Below are 18638 nucleotides of genomic sequence, written 5' to 3'. Positions count from 1 at the left end.
TGCAGGGACTTCACTGTGGAGTTAAGCCGCTTAAAAACTGGCACTGTTTAAAGGGAAGAGTTTTTCATTTACTCTCTACATGGTAACTCTACAGAACAATCCTCAAAACTAAAAGCCCTTATAGGAGGTTTACCAGAAGGGGAGGAATGTTAGACAGATTATTGAGGCCTCCTTGATTAATTCAGAAATCAAATAAAAGTTTGAGGAAAATGAAAAGTCCCGGAAATTTTCAGGACCCTTCTTCTTCCTTAACCATGGGTCTCAGAATCCCAGTATCCACAATCCAGTATCTTACAACCCAATGCACAATACTTGTTATACCATCATTTAAAGTGGGGCAAGACTTACCTTTAGCAGAGCCAGGGCGACATGAAAGATTATGTTTAGCCCCTAAAAAAATAAAGAAAGAAACGAATCATTGAGGTCATCCTGTTGTATGTGTTCCTACCCAAATATTATCCATCAAGTCTGACTCACAGTTTTTTTGAAATTCATTGCTTTTGCCAACATGTTAAAGAAATGACATGCATGCTGTGTTTCACAAATGTTCTAGGAAAGCAACACAGTCTAGTAGGAAGAGCACAGGTCTGAGAGTCAGAAGCCCTGGGTTCTAATCCCGGCTCAGCCACTTATCTGCTGTGTTACTTTGGGCAGGACATTTATTTCTCCGTGCCTCAGTTACTTTGTCTATAAAATGGGAACTAAATCCTCCTCCCACCAACACAGGGACTTGTGTCCAACCTGATTACTTTACATCTTGTACCTAATTCAAAGCTCAGTTCAGTGGCTGACAAACAGTGAGTACTTAAGGACCACAAAAAAGGGAATAGCCTCACACTGTGCTATTAAACTTCCAACATCTATATGGAATCGATACTGGACTGAAGCATTGGGGGGAGATTCAGTTCTTGCCTACAGGGATATTGTGAGTAGTGGCAAGCCTAGAGTTGAGATTCCCAAGATCCATACCCATGCTACATTCTCCAGCCTGGACAATTCAGATTGAGTAGTACACCAGATTGTTCTATTCTAACCCTATTTTTTCTTCTTGGAAATAAATCGCTACGACCTCAATACTCCAAAAGTTGAATACCTAAAAGCCAGGATCCTGATCGTGTCTCTGGCCAATTGGCGTTCCAGCTAGAGAAAAATGGGCCCTCCCAACCTGTGTAAATCTACAGCAATAGACACATAATATGAATTTTGTAAACCCCCAGCCATGGCCCAACTATCAGGACAAACCAGAATTGCCCCCTTATTAGAACTGGATATCCTGCAATGCTTCCTCCTGATACAGTTGAATTCAAGGTTAACCAGAAGGAATTAATCCGCTTCTTCCTCATAAGCATGGTTGAAGCCTTCCTGAATATTGCTTAAATCTTCTTTTTGTCAAGTTAACCCCCATTTCTTTACCTTTTCCACTTTTAAATTTTTTTATTGCTTTTGAAATTTTCTCCACGTCCTTTTTAAAATGTGTGACCAATAAGAAGGAGCGATGGGAAATAAGAAAGGTTAGGAGGGGGTAGGAGGAGGAGGAGGAGGAGGAAAAAACAATTTGTGTGACTTCTCCTGAAACCAAATTCTAAAGACATGAAAAAGAGGTGGAGGGTTGCTTGAAGAAGGCCAGAATATGGCCGGGTTAGCTTCATTCTGCGTTGAAGATCCTGGTCGCCACACCAGAGAATCACCAGTCTCCTGCTGATAAATATATCAGACAACAGATGTGATCAGCATTGTATGTGTGTCTGCAGAGATGCTTCATGAAACCATCAGGATGCTTTGGCTTCAGAATTCGGAAAAGGCACAGCCAAGAGCTCCTGTGATTAACCAATTGTTCATAATGTGCACAGGTAAGCCAACAATTGAGCACCCACAATCTCTCACAAAGGAACACAGACAGAAGAGCTCTGACTGAAACAAAGAAACCGAACACTTTTGCTCTGAAATGCTGGCAACGGTGGGCTCAGAGGCGGGTGACGGATTGTGCTGAGAAGCTGTCAGAGACGGTGCTGACAGCATCGACCACAAAAGCAGAGAGAAGTTGAAAGGATGGGGCAAATAGTGCAGAACTGAGCCGAAAATCATCAGTCCCCGTAGCTATCCTCAAAGATCAAATGGAAAACCAAACTCTGTGCTCTTTGTTGCTGAATGCTATGTGGAAATAAAGGGATGTGTGTTGGTTGGGGATGGGGTGGGGTGGGGTGCAGGAGGCTGGGCAAGAGAAATGTGTACAGAAACAGTGGGGAATGGAAGAAAACCAGAAGAATAGGATAAATGTGATCACGCAGGGCCACCGAAAGGCTGCAGCTACCTCAGGGATGAAACAAAATGGGTTAGGCTGGAGTTGTTCTCTCTAGCCCATCGAAAGCAGGACACCCCAACCATGTTTTTGTCATTCGAGGTTATTATCCCTATCGACTTTCCTGAAAAATTGGAGGCCAGAAACTGGGTACTGGCCATGTGGTTCTCCCTGTGGAGAACAACGAGTGGACCGAAGGAACAAAAGGAGGGGACTGTCTACCTGCTGAATGATGCTCGACTGATTCTCTTTCTCAGTTTTGTTTTCCTCACCTTATAAGTAGGAAAACATCAGCTGCCCTCACGGAATTATGGAGGGGGGGAATTCACACAACAGGTAAGCCCCACGAAACTGTAAAGGATAACCCCGCCCCAACTAAACAGCATTCCTTTGAACTGGTTTTACAGCCTCAGTGTGGGGATGTGCACGTGTTGAACTTATGCTCTCGTACATGTTCCGGGTTAGGGTGGGCTGACTGATTGTTTCAGGAAAGCGGAACAGATTTGTTTAATGGCACAGCAAAACCAAAACTGTTTCGGTATTTTACTCTACAATCTGCGCCCCAATGATTTGATTTCTGCCCAGCAGGGGACGTTGAAGCACCGAAGTGGGAACCGTGCAACCAGAGCTGGCTTTCACGCAACAGCTCAGCTGCGCTTTTCTCCTAAAAAATCATTTGGTCCATAATAATAATAATAATAATAATAATAATAATAACAATAATAATAATAACAATAATAATAATAATAATGGCATTTATTAAGCGCTATGTGCAAAGCACTGTTCTAAGCGCTGGGGAGGTTACAAGGTGATCAGGTTGGCCCGGAGGGGGCTCACAGTCTTAATCCCCCTTTTACAGATAAGGGAACTGAGGCACAGAGAAGTTAAGTGACTTGCCCAAATTCACACAGCTGACAAGTGGCGGAGCCAGGATTTGAACCCATGACTTCCGACTCCAAAGCCCATGCTCTTTAACTTTGCACCACTGAAAAAAGGAAGAAGCCACTCATGTCTTGCCTTTACTCCTTGAAACTGGTGGTGCTGAAGCACTGAAGTGAGAACCGTGCAACCAGAGCTGGCTTTCAGGCAACAGGTCAGCTGTGCGTTTCTCCTAAAAATCATTTGGTCCAAAAGAAACTTTGCATCACTGAAAATGCCAGTCTCATATGAAGAAGTCACTCATGTCTTGCCTTCACTCCTTGAAATTGGGGGCGATGAAGCACTGAAGTGGGAACCGTGCAACCAGAGCTGGCTTTCAGGCAAGAGCTCAGCTGCGCTTTTCTCCTAAAAATCATTTGGTCCAAAAGAAAGTTTGCATCACTGAAAATCCTGGCAACACCAGTCTCAAAAGAAGAAGCCACTCATGTCTTGCCTTTACTCCTTGAAATTAGAGATATTTGCAATTAGAAATTTGATAGAGTAAAATATAACTGAGTTCCCCGCTCACTGTTCTCCTAACCCCTGGGAGTCAGAAGGTCATAGGTTCTAATCCCAGCTCCACCAATGTCTTATGTGTGACCTTGGGAAAATCACTTAACTTTTCTGTGCCCCAGTTACCTCATCTGTAAAATGGGAAGCAAGACTGTGAGCCTCATGTGGAACAGGGCCTGTGTCCAAAACAGTTCGCATGTATCTGCCCCGGTGCTCAGTACAGTGAGCTCTTTCCACTGAGCAGCGTGGCTCAGTGGAAAGAGCACGGGCATTGGAGTCAGAGGTCATGGGTTCGAATCCCGGCTCCACCGCGTGTCTGCTGTGTGACGTTGGGCAAGTCACTTAGCTTCTCGGAGCCTCAGTTACCTCATCTGTAAAATGGGGATGATAACTGTGAGTCTCATGTGGGACAACCTGATCACCTTGTATCCTCCCCCAGCGCTTAGAACAGTGCTTTGCACATAGTAAGCACTTAATAAATGCCATTATCATTATTATTATTATTATTATTACAGTGCCTGGCACATAGTAGGCGCTTAACAAATACCATAATTACCTACACACCGAGCCCCGTGGGGGACGGGGATGGTGTCCAAATGGATTAACTTGTATCTATCCCAGCGCTTAGAACCGCCTTGACACAGAGTAACTGCTTAACAACTACCCTAAACATAATAACGATAATAATATGGTCATGAGTTAGCGCTTAAGAAACAGAGTATTGAAGACGTGGTCAGAAGCACCAGGGGAAGGTGGTAGTTCTTGGGAGCTTCAGGGGTGCTGAAAGTCTGAAGTGGCAGCTGAGGGATGTAACCGGGGGTGGCGGGGTCCCCTGTGCTGGGGTTGGGCCAGGGAAACGGGGCAGGAGAGGCCAATCTGGAGACTTTTGCTCACCAGCCCCTCGCCCCACCCATTCTGAGCTGAGAGAGCACGTTATCATTAATCGTATTTATTGAGCGCTTACTGTGTGCAGAGCACTGTACTAAGCGCTTAAAGAAACGTTCTGGTTGGCACAAGTGCAGTAACTAGAAAACCGAGCCAGGGACTGAACCACAGCCCTTCCCTGACTAACCCCTCCTCCCTTCTTCCCCAACTCACTTCTGTGTTGCCCTGACTTGCTCCCTTCATTCACGCCCCCACCCAGCCCCATGGCTCTTATGTGAAATTATTTATTTATTCATTTTTGTATACTAATGTCTGTCTCCCCCTCTAGATGTGAGCTTGGGGTGGACAGGGAATGTGTCTGTTTATTGTTACAGTGTACTCTCCCAGCGTTTAGTGTTTAGTGCAGTGTTTTGCAGAGGGTAAGCACTCAACAAATTCAGCTGAATGAATGAATGGCGTCGCACATTCAGCTGGGAGGCGTCCCTCACATTTGGTCAAATTCGGCCCCGAACCTGCATCCAGGCTCAGAGCAGCCCCGGCCCCAGCGGTGCCAGGGAGGGCGAGCCGCTGGCAAACACAAGTCGTCTGGGAAGGTTTGCTAGTTAAACCACTTGTTTTTGGAGAGGACGTCCCTCTACACTGTAAGCTCACTGTGGGCAGGGAATGTGTCTGTTATATTGTACTCTCCCAAGTGCTTAGTTCCGTGCTCTGCACAAGTAAGCGCTCAATAAGTACCACTGATTGATTGATTGTAATTAGGGTCAGAGAAAATGCCTCTGATTAAGCTCCTCGTAAAGCTCCTGACAGGAGAGGGCAGTTGATGCTCCCCAAATATAAAATGAAAATGCTGATCAAGAACACCGAGGAACTGAATCAGACTTTCTCACTGCAATTATGCAAAATTCTTATGAAGTGATTTGAAATAATTTGGTAATTTCAATAAAATAAAATTAATGAACGCCATGCAAATCAGTAATGATTCACAAGACTAGGAAAATGATTATGATGCAGCACATCCGCATCTACCTCCTCTAACAAATTTTCCCCAGTTAATTTCCCAGCATCCTGAGCCATATGGTCCCTTCAGTCATTTCTAGCATTATGAACTTATTACACCCGCCACAGCAATCACGAATAGGTCAGCTTTATTTATGTATTTTTGACCTCTCTACTTGAAAACATTTTTATGTATGTCTCCCTGTTAAACCATAAGATTCCTGTGGGCAGGGAGCCCATCACTCTGTTATTTGGTACTTGCCAAGTGCCTAGTATAATACACCACACCAAACCTGGGTCCACAGGTACAACTACTATTAGCTATTTGCTTCACAAGAAACCAATATCTTCCTTATCAAAGCAAGAAAGTACCTAGAGCTGGGCAGGTGAGTTAATCAAACCTTCCCCTTCTAAAATTCTGACCATTAAAAAAAGAAAAACACCACATGAACTAATTAAACATTCTCAAGAGTGATTAACTTTTCTTGATTGAGGCAACGGCTATTCGGTTGGCCAAGGTTTTGTAGTTTTATAATTTTTTTCCCTTCAGGCTTGAAGATAGCTAATTGCTTCAGCTTAAAGGGCACATTATTGCTTAACGTTATCACAAAAGAAGAATATAATAAATATAACTTGCAGCCAAAGAACAATAATTATTAGCAGTGTTTTCATAAAGAAAACAGTTTCCAACTCTGAGGGTCACATTTTCACAGCTTTCCAATGGAGTGCTACATTATTCTTAGGGAAATTATGAGCTTACGGTGATTAAGTCCATGATCTCTGGCAGGAGCGCATATTCTTTCGTTTGATTACTACTACAGGTCGGTATTTAAATCTGGAAAACAATTACAATGAGTTCTAAAATGATTTCTGAAAGCTTGCTTCCCTTCCAACAGCTAACTTAGATTTGGAGGCTAAGCAGGTCTTTGCAGTCACCTACACAGAGAAAGGCAATTGACTGCTATGCAAGTGAACTTCTTCCATTTGGGTACCGCCGCACACTCTACCGAGGCATTTCAATTCATTCAATCGTATTTATTGAGCACTTACTGTGTGCAGAGCACTGTACTAAGCGCTTGGGAAGTACAAGTTGGCAACATATAGACAGTCCCTACCCAACAGCGGGCTCACAGTCTAGAAGGGGGAGACAGACATCAAAACAAAACATGTTAACAAAATGAAATGTGCGGAGGGAGGGCATTCCAGGCACTAGCTGTACTGCAGGGCTTGTCGGTCCTGTCTTGGTGGAAGGAAAATGGTAACATGAATCTGGAAAAGCAGAGTGGTCTATTGGCTTAAGAGCAAGAGCCTGGAAATCCAGGCTCTGCCACTTCACTTCTCGGGGCGTCAGTTACCTCATCTGTAAAATCAGGTATTAATCAATCAATCAATCAATCGTATTTATTGAGCGCTTACTGTGTGCAGAGCACTGTACTAAGTATTAAGACCTTGGGCCCTATGTGGGACAGGGACTGTGTCCAACCCAATTACCTTGTATCTGCCCCAGCGCTTAGTACAGTGCCTGGCATATAGTAAGCACTTAACATATACCACAATTACTATGGTTATTATTAAGAATGAAGGTTATGGACTGACATTTATTCAAGTGAGGTACGAGAAGAGCGGAGAGAGAGTCCAGATGAAAGGAATACTGAACTTCATCCTTGAGAGTTAACGTTCATTTGTAGCTGAGGGAGGGGCTGCACATCAATCAATCGTATTTATTGAGCGCTTACTATGTGCAGAGGCACATGATTGCCTCTCTCCCATGTCGAGCTCTAGCAGCGCTAACAGTACCACGGAACTGGGTGATGCATGGTGGTATTCATTCATTCATTCAATCGTATTTATTGAGTGCTTACTGTGTGCAGAGCACTGTACTAAGTGCTTGGGAAGGTGGTACTGGATGGTACACCGTTAGCTGCCTTGTTATTTCTGCTATGTACACAACAGTTCAATCAGCAGACTTGGGAATGACTGTATTTAGTGGATAGAGCACAGGCCCGAGAGGCAAGAAGGTCATGGTTCTAATCCCAGCTCCACCACCTGTCTTCTGTGTGACCTTGGGCAAGTCGCTTCACTTCTCCGGGCCTCAAAGACCTCATCTGTATATATGTATATCCTGTATATATGTATATATGTTTGTACATATTTTTTACTCTATTTATTTATTTATTTTATTTGTACATATCTATTCTATTTATTTTGCTAGTATGTTTGGCTTTGTTCTGTCTCCCCCTTTTAGACTGTGAGCCCACTGTTGGGGAGGGACTGTCTCTATATGGTGCCAATTTGTACTTCCCAAGCGCTTAGTACAGTGCTCTGCACATAGTAAGCGCTCAATAAATACGATTGATGATGATGATGATCTGTAAAATGGGGATTGAGACGGCGAGCCCCATGTGGGACAGGAGGGATTATGTCCAGCCTGATTCGCTTGTATCCATTCCATTGCTTAGTACCGTGCCTGGCACATAGTAAGCGCTTAACAAATGCCAAATACTTGTCCCTCATTTTTGCGACCCCCCCGAAAGGGTGGGGTGACTATGCAGAGTCATATGAGAATTAAGTCTAGCAATAAGGGAAACTGGAAAAAAAGGGTGGGGTGATTATGCAGAGTCATATGAGCATTAAGTCTAGCGATAAGGGAAACTGGAGGAAAAAAGAGAAGAAGAAAAAAGCGTGAAGAAGGGGAGAAAGAAGGGAATGGAAAAGACTGCATCTCTTAATTCCACTGCATTCTTCCTTGTCCTCCATACAACAGGCACTCAGTGAATGGACCCCTCCCCTCTGCCATGGTGTGCCATTTCAAAGACAAACTCCTCTCCTGCAGTGTGAGCCTGTCTCTGCTGCATTATGGCTTGCAGCCTAGCGATGCTTACAATTCTGAGGTACAAAAAATAATCTCCTATTTCCTCCTCAAAATTCCGTATGGGGGGAGGCAACCATGGAGGCATCTATGAGAATCCTGAATGGCTAAAAAAAAGACTGCAGGATGGAAATTCTCACTCTTAAAATCACTGCTAAGTGTAGTAATGGGATGGATGATAAAGTATGAATATTCCTAGCTGAAGCCTGAATAAAGATGTTTTTTTTCCCCCAAGGTTGGGGAAGAGTGAGAAATGAAGTATCTTATGTTAATGCCAAAGGGAGGCTAATGTACAAGACATCTCATAATTATACTCCCTTTTCAGGAGAAATCACCCTGACCTCTCGAGGGATGAAATGAATATATGCGACACTTAACTTTGTGAGAGACTCCCTCAGATGACTGCAGCCCTGGAGGAGTGAGAGAAATTGATCAGGAGCTTTAAAAGCTAGTAAAATACGGGGTGACAGGGAATGCTGGGCTTGTGATTCTGCTGCGCTGTGAATTTAGATGAGTATTGAGATCATTCATTTGGTCCCTTTTGTTCTTGTCTTAATTGTGGGTTGGAATATGAAAAATGTCTTCAATAAAAATAAACCCTTTTCAAAATGACTTAGAACAAGACCCACAGGGTTCCAAAGCAGGGCTAGACGTCGCAGGAGACAGCAAAGGGGAGGGAAGCCCACTCTTGGAAAATATTATACAGGATCCTCAAAGGAGAGTCCTCTGGAGGTTCGCTAGTAGTCAACCGTATTTATTGAGCACTTAATGGGTGCAGAGCACTGTAATAATAATAATAATAATGGCATTTATTAAGCGTTTACTATGTGCAAAGCACTGTTCTAAGCGCTGGAGAGGTTACAAGATGATCAGGTTGTCCCACGGGGGGGCTCACAGTCTTCATCCCCATTTTACAGATGAGGTAACTGAGGCCCAGAGAAGTCAAGTGACTTGCCCAAAGTCACACAGCTAATTGGCGGAGCCGGGATTTGAACCCATGACCTCTGACTCCAAAGCCCGTGCTCTTACCCACTGAGCCACGCTGCTTCTCTACTAAGCGCTTGGTAGAATACAATAAACAGACACATTCCCTGACCACAAGGAGCTTACAGTCTAGAGGGAGTTTACAGCAGAGACACCCTGTCTTTATTTCCTCCCCACAGTCAGTTCTGCTCTAACACAGTTCTCTACACTGTAAGCTCATTATGAGCAGGGAACGTGCCTGTATAATTCTGTTGTACCGTACTCTCCCACGCACTACTCTAAGGGCTGGGATACATACAAGTTTATCAGGCTCTCCAAGAGGCTCTAAGAGGGAGGGAGTACAGGTATTTAATCCCCATTTTTTATAGATGAGGAACTAAGGCACAAAGAAGTTAAGTGAATTGCCCAAGGTCATACAGCAAGCAATTGCTAGAGTTAGAATTAGAAACCACGTCCTCTGACTCCCAGGACTGTGTACTTTCTTCTACGTCACGCTGCTGCTCTACGGCATATAACACAATCTACAAGTTGGCGGAAGAAGACTAGCAAATGAAGAAATGCTTGTGATGCTGCTATGCTTCTTAGTTTGCTGTTCTTCATGATACAGTACTTTGTGATTCTTGGTGCTTTTTACAACTTTACAGTTAAGACAGTTAAATAACAATGAGTGGCAAGAATGTAAGGCATTTTGCAAGAGGTGGCTGGAACGATAAATGGGAATTTGGATCGAAAAATGTCTGTCCAGGTCACTACTGGATGTGAGCCAGAATGACACTCTTAAAACAAGCCTGGTTTCTGGGGTGGACAAAGGGATGGAGGTGACCTTCTCTCTGGTAGGGGGAGAATGAGGCAGAATGAAGAAGGTTCTCCTTTCCCAGGGCCATGTGGGTATCATCCCTCTAGACCGTAAACTGGTTGTGGGCAGGGAATGTGTCTATCGTTGTATTGTACTCTCCCAAGTGCTTAGTACAGTGCCCTGCACACAGTAAGTGCTCAATAAATACGACTGACTGACTGAATGAATGAATGAATATTAGAGGAGCCCGGCATATCGGAAACAACTGTCGTGTACCTTTCCCAGACTCAGGAACTTGCTCAAAGAGCAGTCACTGTGATAAATTCGCTAAAAAATTACCAAAGAGGATGGACCAATTAGTCAATTGGTGATATTTACTGAGCGCTTACTCTGTGCAGATCACTGTACTAAGCCCTGGGAAGGCCTCTTGCCAAGACACTCCAAGAACAATACCAGACTGGAAAAAAAAATTCCAGCCTCTCTACCAATATGGCAGCTTGGCCTCGTGGAAAAAGCATGGGCCTGGGGAGTCAGAGGACCTGGGTTCTAATCCCATCTCTGCTGCTTGTCTGCGGGTGACCTCGGGCAAGTCACTTTAACTGCTCAATGCCTCAGTTTCCTCATCTATAAAGTGGGGATTCAATATGGTTCTTTCTCCTACTTAGACTGTGAGTTTCACCTGGGACAGGGACTGTTACCAATCGATGATCTTGTATCTATCCCAGTGCTTACTACACTTCTTGACACATAGTAAGCCTTGACAAGTACTATAATTAAAATTAAATTAGTTACCACATCCCAATCTCACAGTAATGATGTATTTAGTGGCCCACGGTGTATAGCCCATAGAACCAATGTTATATGTCCTTATTTCCATTTTTAGTAAAATTTACTATTTCCTAAGAGATGCTGTTTGTAGGTCTATCTTACTTTTGGGTGGGGGGACATGGAGTGGAGGAAGGAAGAAAATGAAAGGGGATCTTGGGCCCTTATTCATTTGCACATTTAGACCAAATGACCCTCGGGGCTCAGTGGAAAGAGCCCGGGCTTTGGAGTCAGAGGTCATGGGTTTGAATACCGGCTCCGCCAATTATCAGCTGTGTGACTCTGGGCAAGTCACAACTTCTCTGTGCCTCAGTTCCCTCATCTGTGAAATGGGGATTGATTGTGAGCCCCACGTGGGGCAACTTGATCACCTTGTATCCCCCCCCAGTGCTTAGAACAGTGCTCTGCACATAGTAAGCGCTTAACAAATGACATCATTACTTTCAGCCCAAATTTCCATGCACTTCTGAACAAGCATAATTTCCTTTGACAAAACATCTTCTAGAAGAGAAGATGATTACAGAAACATTATATCCTCCAAAGGTAAAAATTGCACTTTAGCAGCCCATGAGTGTTTCCAATCTCAGGCTGTTTTGAACAATTCAGAACGTTTTTAATTCTAAAAGACAGAATTCACTTTTGAGCTTTTTGACATTCGAGTCTCACAGTATTCCTGACTTTACAAGTACCACCATCCAACATCAAATGTATTGCAGCTGTTTTCACAATTACTATGTGACACTACAAAGGGTAATTGGGGGCTAAGGATTTTTCAAATGAAAACAAAAGTTCTAGTTCAATTTTGAATGGGTTCCAGTTAAACATATGCTTGGAGGTTTCATCAGAACATGTGTTAAAGCCTAAAGTATCGCCTAGTACCTCAAGGTGGATGTTAGCGTTGAGAGTAACCTACTTGACCTTTGGTTTTCTAATCATTTACATCCCAGGAACATTTGACAGGGATCCTAACTTTCTCCATTACTTTTCTCCTTGGTGATGAGGACCTGTTCTGACTGCAAGAGCACACAGAATAAGAGAGAGAGGCTTTTGGCATGCAAATCCAGTGTGATTCCAAAGGAAAGACTGGCAGCAACTATGAAGAGTAGGCACTGCCCAAGAACCTTCAACCTTATTTCATTCCATCATTAACATTCAATTAATGGTTATTGCTGAGTGCCTGCTGTGTGCAGAGAATGGACTAGACACTTGGTTGAGTACAATACCCACTAAGGAGGACACAAGCAGTGACAGCATGAGGCCTCCATAAAATAGAGAATATGGGGAAAAATGTGGGCTGTGGTGTCTACTGTGGTTGTGGCCGTGGCTGTTGACATCCGAGACATGAGGAACCCAAAATTCTGCTCTTTTTGCCCTGGGGTTGTTTTTTTATTTAATTTTCTTTGTCCTCATATTTTATGTTCTTTTTGCATACTTCTTGTTTTATCTTTCCTTATTTGACTGTCGCAGTATGGTCAGGGAAGCAGTCTGACCTACTGGAAAGAGCACGGGCTTAGGAGTTGGGTTTTTTTTAAAAAAATGGTAGTTGTTAAGCACTTACTGAGTCGAGCACTGTTCTAAGCACTGGGGTAGATAAAAGTGAGTCATGTTGGGAGCAATCCCTGTCCCACAAGGGGCTCACACAGTCTAAGTAGGAAGGAAAACAGGCGTTGAATCCCCATTTGGCAATAAAGGAAACGGAGGCACAGAGACGTGAAGTGAATTGCCCAAGTCACAGAGCAGGCAAGTGATTTGAGCAAGGGGTGGGTGAGAAAGGAGAGGCAGGAACAAGGTGGAAGGAGAGGATGAAGAGTGAGAGCTGGGGTGAAGTGGAAGAAGCGGGTGGGTAGGAGGGAGAGAACTGGTGGAATGCAAGATGCCCAGGTGAATGGATAACCATGGCAGGTTACTGTCAAGTGGAGAGATGTGTATAGGACACCTTGAAATACCAGTAGTTAGAGAACAGAACTTGACACATAATAAGCACTTAACAAATACCCTTTGAAAAAATGATCTGAGGAGCAGAATGAAGCAGGGACTGGAAAAGAGAGAAACTAGAAACTAGAGAGAGAGAGAGCCCAGGAAGGCAGTTGATACAATAGCCTAGCCATGACCTGACAGGTGACCATTTCGGAGAAGTAACCATTTGGATGGGAAGGAAGGGCTGGATTTGGAAAATGCTGCCCCCACCCAAAAACAACAACTGGATTTAAGGACAGACTGAATGTACAAACTGAAAGGTCCCAAGGAATCACAAATAATAATAATGATAATAATAATAACGGTTTTTGTTAAGTGCTTACTATGTGCCAGGCACTATCTAAGCACTGGGTGGATACAAGCAAATCGGGTTGGACACAGTCCCTGTCCTGCATGGGGCTCACAGTCTTAACCCCCATTTTACAGATGAGGTAACTGAGGCACAGGTGAGTCAAGTGACTTGCCAAAGGCCACACAGCAAACAAGTGGTGGAGCAGGAATTAGAACCCAAGACCTTTGGACACCCAGTCCACTAGGGCTCTACCCACTAGGCCGTAATACCAAGGCTGGGGTTCCTGAAATGGGGAGAATGATGGAGTTGTGCACTGAGATAGGAAAGTTAGGTGGCGGAGGGGATATGGGAGGGAAGAGGAGTTGTTTCAACATGCTGAGCTTAAGGTGCAGGTGCAATCAATCAATCACATTTATTGAGCGCTTACTGTGTGCAGAGCACTGTACTAAGCGCTTGGGAAGTACAAGTCGGCAACACATAGAGACAGTCTCTACCCAACAGGTGCAGGCAAGGGAAGTCCTGGGAAGGTATCCTGGAAGCAAGAGGAAATGGGAGATTGCAAAATTAGAGGTGGGGCTGGCAAGATAGAGTTGTGAGTCCCCTGTGTAGAATAGGAAGAAAACATTAGGGAGGGAGGAACACATTTAGAGATTAAGAGTTGGCAGAGATGGAAAGCTCAGGGTTGGGGCTGTAAGCCAGGAACAAAGACAGATACCCAACACGAGAAACACTTTTCAACCACCGTTTAAAAAGGGAAGAAAATAAATCAATTAGTACGTTCAAATCACTCTGACAGTCTTAAGACGAAGGGGCTATGAGGAAATATACGGGTTTTGTAACCCCTACTTTTTTATTATCATTTTTACTGTATTTGTTAAGAATGTACCATGCATCAAGCACTGTTCTAAGCACTGGGGTAGAAACAACTTAATGGGGTCGGACACAGTCCCTGCCCCTGTCCCTCATGGGTCTCTTAGCCTAAGAAGGAGGGAGAATAGCGTTGAATCCTCAATTTATGATGAGGAGGCTGAAGCACAGGGAAGTTAAGTGACTTTCCCAAGGTCACACAGCAGACAAACTCTCAAAATTGCATATGGATAGAAAGCAAAAGGCAAGTTTGACAGTTCTATAGTCATACAGAATGTTGCAAGTAATGTGATATGTACTGCTTGAAACTATTACTTTAATAAATGCAGCCATTAGCCTAATGACTCCTAGATCAAGGAGCTGCTTGCAGCAGAGTAAGCAATACATTATCAGCGCCCTGCAGAGTCTCCGGACCCTGACAAAAGTGGTGTTTCTCTAAGCTTAGGTTGTGGACTACTAAGGACCCCGGAGAAAATTGCTGGTTTCTGAGGCCTCAGAGTAAAGCCGAGTGCGGGGCCTGGGCAGAGAGCTTTGCAGATGCCTGCTTTCAGGGAGGGGATGGGAGAGGAGGGTTTAAAAAGTGGAACTACGTGCCAATAGAGGCATGCTGTTTTGGCTCAGGACCTCTTACTTTCAGTCCATCAATCAATCGATCAGTGGCATTAATTGAGCACTTACTGTGAACAGAACATCGCTCTGAGCACGTGGGAAAGTACAATTAAACAGGGTTGGGGATATGATCTCTGCCCAAAAGAAGTTAGAGGCTAGCGGCGGGGGGAGGCGCAGACCTTAAGATAAGTGAATAAGTTCTGGGTTTGTACATAAGTGCTGTGGGGCTGAGAGCAGGGTGAATACCAAGTACCCAAAGGATACAGATCCAAGTGCAGGCAGGTGGATATGTACATAAGTGCTGTGGAGCTGGAGTTGAGTATCCAAATGATGAGTGGGTCCACAGCCAAATGCACTTTCAAAGCAGAGGGGAGGGCTGATGGGGGGAGCTTTTCTGTCTGATAGGAGTTTACAGAAATTGGGAAACCTGGGTGGAAAAGCAGGGCTGCTCCGATAATATGAATAATGATAATAATACGTGCCAAGCAGTGTGCTAGTGGTGTTGGCATAGGTAAATGACAATCAGGTAGGAACCAGTACTCATCCCTCGGTGGGCCCACCGTCTAAGTGGGCTCCGTGGCGGCAGCCCCAGGAAACTTCCCTTCCTGATCCACCTCTCCTCGGTGCCAGCCCCTGGGATGCAGGCAAAGCAGGCCCAAGGCACCACTAAGAGGTCTATATGGGCCCAGACTCCTTGTGCCAGCAGCCCGGAGGGCACAGAATGATCCGCACCCAGGGAGGAAATCTTAGAGAAACAGCCACACCGCTTCAAGCTCCTTTATACACCTCCTACTGTTGAGGACGAGGTCCCATTAAAAACAGCTAACCAGTCAACATATGAAGGTGAAGCTTTCTCTCCAGTGCAGTTAGAGCCACCAATAATGGCAGAATTTCCAATGTGCCAGCTGAGAACTACCAGCAAGATGCTCATTTCCCTGCCCAGGCTCTTCCACTGGGAAAATACTGCAACAATTCCACCATCATTTCCATTTTCACATCGGAAGAAGAGAGAGTCGGATACAGAAAATATTGTGGGATCTCACTTATCTTCAATACTGGTAAGATGCTAACCAAACTTCTCCAGGACTCTCCTGAAGAATATCATTAATCATGCACTCCCAGGATCTCAGTGAAATGTAAATTTAGCAGAGACTATAAATCAGAACAATTACCCAAAGAGACTACTCCCAAATTGCCAAGAGAGGAAACAGCTAGTTAATGAGTAGCAGAGACCTGCAGATCATCACTAAGCATGGGTTTCGGGAAGTAGACAGTATCAGCGATTAACGATTGAAATGTGTGTAACCAGGGTTGATGTGTGAGAAAGTAAACATGTTCCATTGAAAATTCCAAAGGTATCAATGCATTTAAATGATTTCAGAGAGAATTTCCCGTGAATACACATAAAAACGCTATGTTGGACAGCCTGTGTCTTACTCATTTGGAACAGATCGATAGCTCAAATTGAGTGCGTAGAAAACGGGAAGTTAATGAACTACATCCCAGGATACAAGTCATAGTACTTCAAAAGATCTTCCCATTTTTCTTATTCTCTCTACAACCAAATACATTTGTAAAATTTTCTCTGAAGTCCTGTAGCCGTTCTGCTTAATGGTTCAACAAACTAGAATCTACTCTTTCCCCATCAGCAGCAGATGGCACTGTGTGTCAGTGAGGAATGATGGAAATTTACCAGAATCAAGCGGTCTGAATTGATGTCTGCTAGAAAATAGTTCAAAATCTTTCCAAATGGCCCTATGAAGGAGATGAAAAACTAACAGGGCTACTATGATAACACACTACAGATGGGCAACAGTTTAATTTGGGGGGAGAAAATATTCAATATAGCTAATCCAAAATTTGGGGAAGGAGATAAGAGACATCCTGCCTCAAATAACCTGTTGGGAGCTGATTTTTAGATTTTTTTTTTAGCAAGGGAAAAGTGAATATGGGAAAACACCCCAAAGACCTCTGGAAAAGGAGAAACTTTGAGGATGTATGCAAAGGTATAACACAGATATAAAGCCAAAACTACATGCCTAGATTGTCGAATGATTAAATTATCATTTCTTTACACCCCTCCCAGCACTCCCCCCACCACACACACAAAGGTGCCACTGGAGGGGAACGGTATTTATGGGGTCCCCACTTTAATTCATTTTCCCCACTCCATACCCACTCAAGCGTTCTCACAGAACACAATGAAAACTTAAGAGGCAGGCTAAGTCAAAAACACTGTCATTTTTAAAAAAGAGTTGTCAGAAAACTCCTCATTCTCAGCTTCAAAGCTCTCCATCATCTCGCCCCCTCCTACCTCACCTCCCTTCTGTCCTTGTCCAGCCCAGCCCGCACCCTCCGCTCCTCTGCCGCTAACCTCCTCACTGTACCTCGTTCTCGCCTGTTCCACCGTCGACCCCCGGCCCACCTCTGTCCTGGAACACTCTCCCTCTACATATCTGCCAAACTAGCTCTCTTCCTCCCTTCAAAGCCCTACTGAGAGCTCACCTCCTCCAGGAGGCCTTCCCAGACTGAGCCCACACTTTTCATCTCCTCCTCTTCCCTTCCCTTCCTCTGCCCTACGCCCCTCCCTTCCCCATAGCACTTGTGTATAGTTGTACATATGTATTACTCAATTTTATTAATGACGTTTCTATAGCTACAATTCTATTTATTTTGATGAGATTGACACCTGTCTACTTGTTTTGTTGTCTGTCTCCCCCTTCTAGACCGTGAGCCCGTTGTTGGGTAAGGACCACTTCTGTATGTTGCAGATTTGTACTTCCCAAGCGCTTAGTACAGCGCTCTGCACACAGTAAGCGCTCAATAAACACGATTGAATGAATGAATGAATGAAACGCTCCAATCAATCAATCAATTGCATTTATTGAGCGCTTACTTTGTGCAGAGCACTGTACTAAGCGCTTGGGAAGTACAAGTTGGCAACTTATAGAGACAGTCCCTACCCAACAGTGGGCTCACAGTCTAAAAGGGGGAGACAGAGAACAAAACCAAACATACTAACAAAATAAAATAAATAGAATAGATATGTACAAGTAAAATAAATAAATCCAGGTGAAGGTTAATGCGACAACCCAGGCAGGCCCACAGCCACTGCTCTTCTGCTGTTTTCTCCTTGAGAACATGCGGTCTGGAATGAATCTTTTCTAAAGGAGTATGGGGAGACAATAAAACATTTTCCGTACAAGCTGTATCAGTGAGAAACGTTTGAAAGAAGAGAAAAATCAACCACATTTAAGGATGGAGCAGTACGAAGCAAACAAATAAGGTGGCCATATTGAGCCTCCAGCCAGGAGACTGTCTCCGTGAAAAAAGGAAAAGAAAATCTCAGTGAACAGGAAGAACTTGAAGAGGAAGTGAAGATTTCTGCAATAAACGCCTCCTCGGCAGGGTTCCTCCAAACAATCCCCCAAAAGGACCAGATGAAGCAGGCTTGTTTCCCACTTCCCTGCCAGGTAAATTCCCCGAGGTGACACCTGGCTCTGACACAGTTCTCACTAATTTAACTCCTGCCGGGTGTTCACAGTCTGCTCTGACCTGAAATCGCACTGCGCATTTTGGGACAAATCAAAGGGTGGATGAGGGGAACGATGAAAACTGCACAAAGCGGCATATACACGGCAAGTTCTATGGGGCCTGCGTGCGTCCGCGTGTGTGTGTATGTGTGACGAGGTTAAAAGGATCGCAGGGCAGACAATGGAAAGAGATGACAGGGTTCAGGAACTCATTTTATAAAAGCAAACCCCACAGTTCCAGTAGAGAAACTGCCCTGGTCTAAAAGGGCCTACCT

General features: G+C 44.3%; 1 protein-coding gene across 2 annotated transcripts in view; it reads right to left on the bottom strand.

Annotated features, from left to right (window-relative positions):
* RABGAP1L (RAB GTPase activating protein 1 like) overlaps nt 1–18638 on the bottom strand; it is a 430548-nt gene that overhangs the window by 100875 nt on the left and 311035 nt on the right. For both annotated transcript variants that reach the window (XM_038757620.1, XM_038757621.1), the window contains exon 18: nt 349–390. In XM_038757620.1, the coding sequence (XP_038613548.1) occupies nt 349–390 (42 nt within the window). The remainder of the gene's footprint in view (nt 1–348; nt 391–18638) is intronic.

Source organism: Tachyglossus aculeatus, chromosome 16, assembly GCF_015852505.1.
Source record: "Tachyglossus aculeatus isolate mTacAcu1 chromosome 16, mTacAcu1.pri, whole genome shotgun sequence".
In the NCBI taxonomy this organism is placed as follows: domain Eukaryota; kingdom Metazoa; phylum Chordata; class Mammalia; order Monotremata; family Tachyglossidae; genus Tachyglossus; species Tachyglossus aculeatus.
This window is presented reverse-complemented; position numbering and strand designations above follow the sequence as displayed.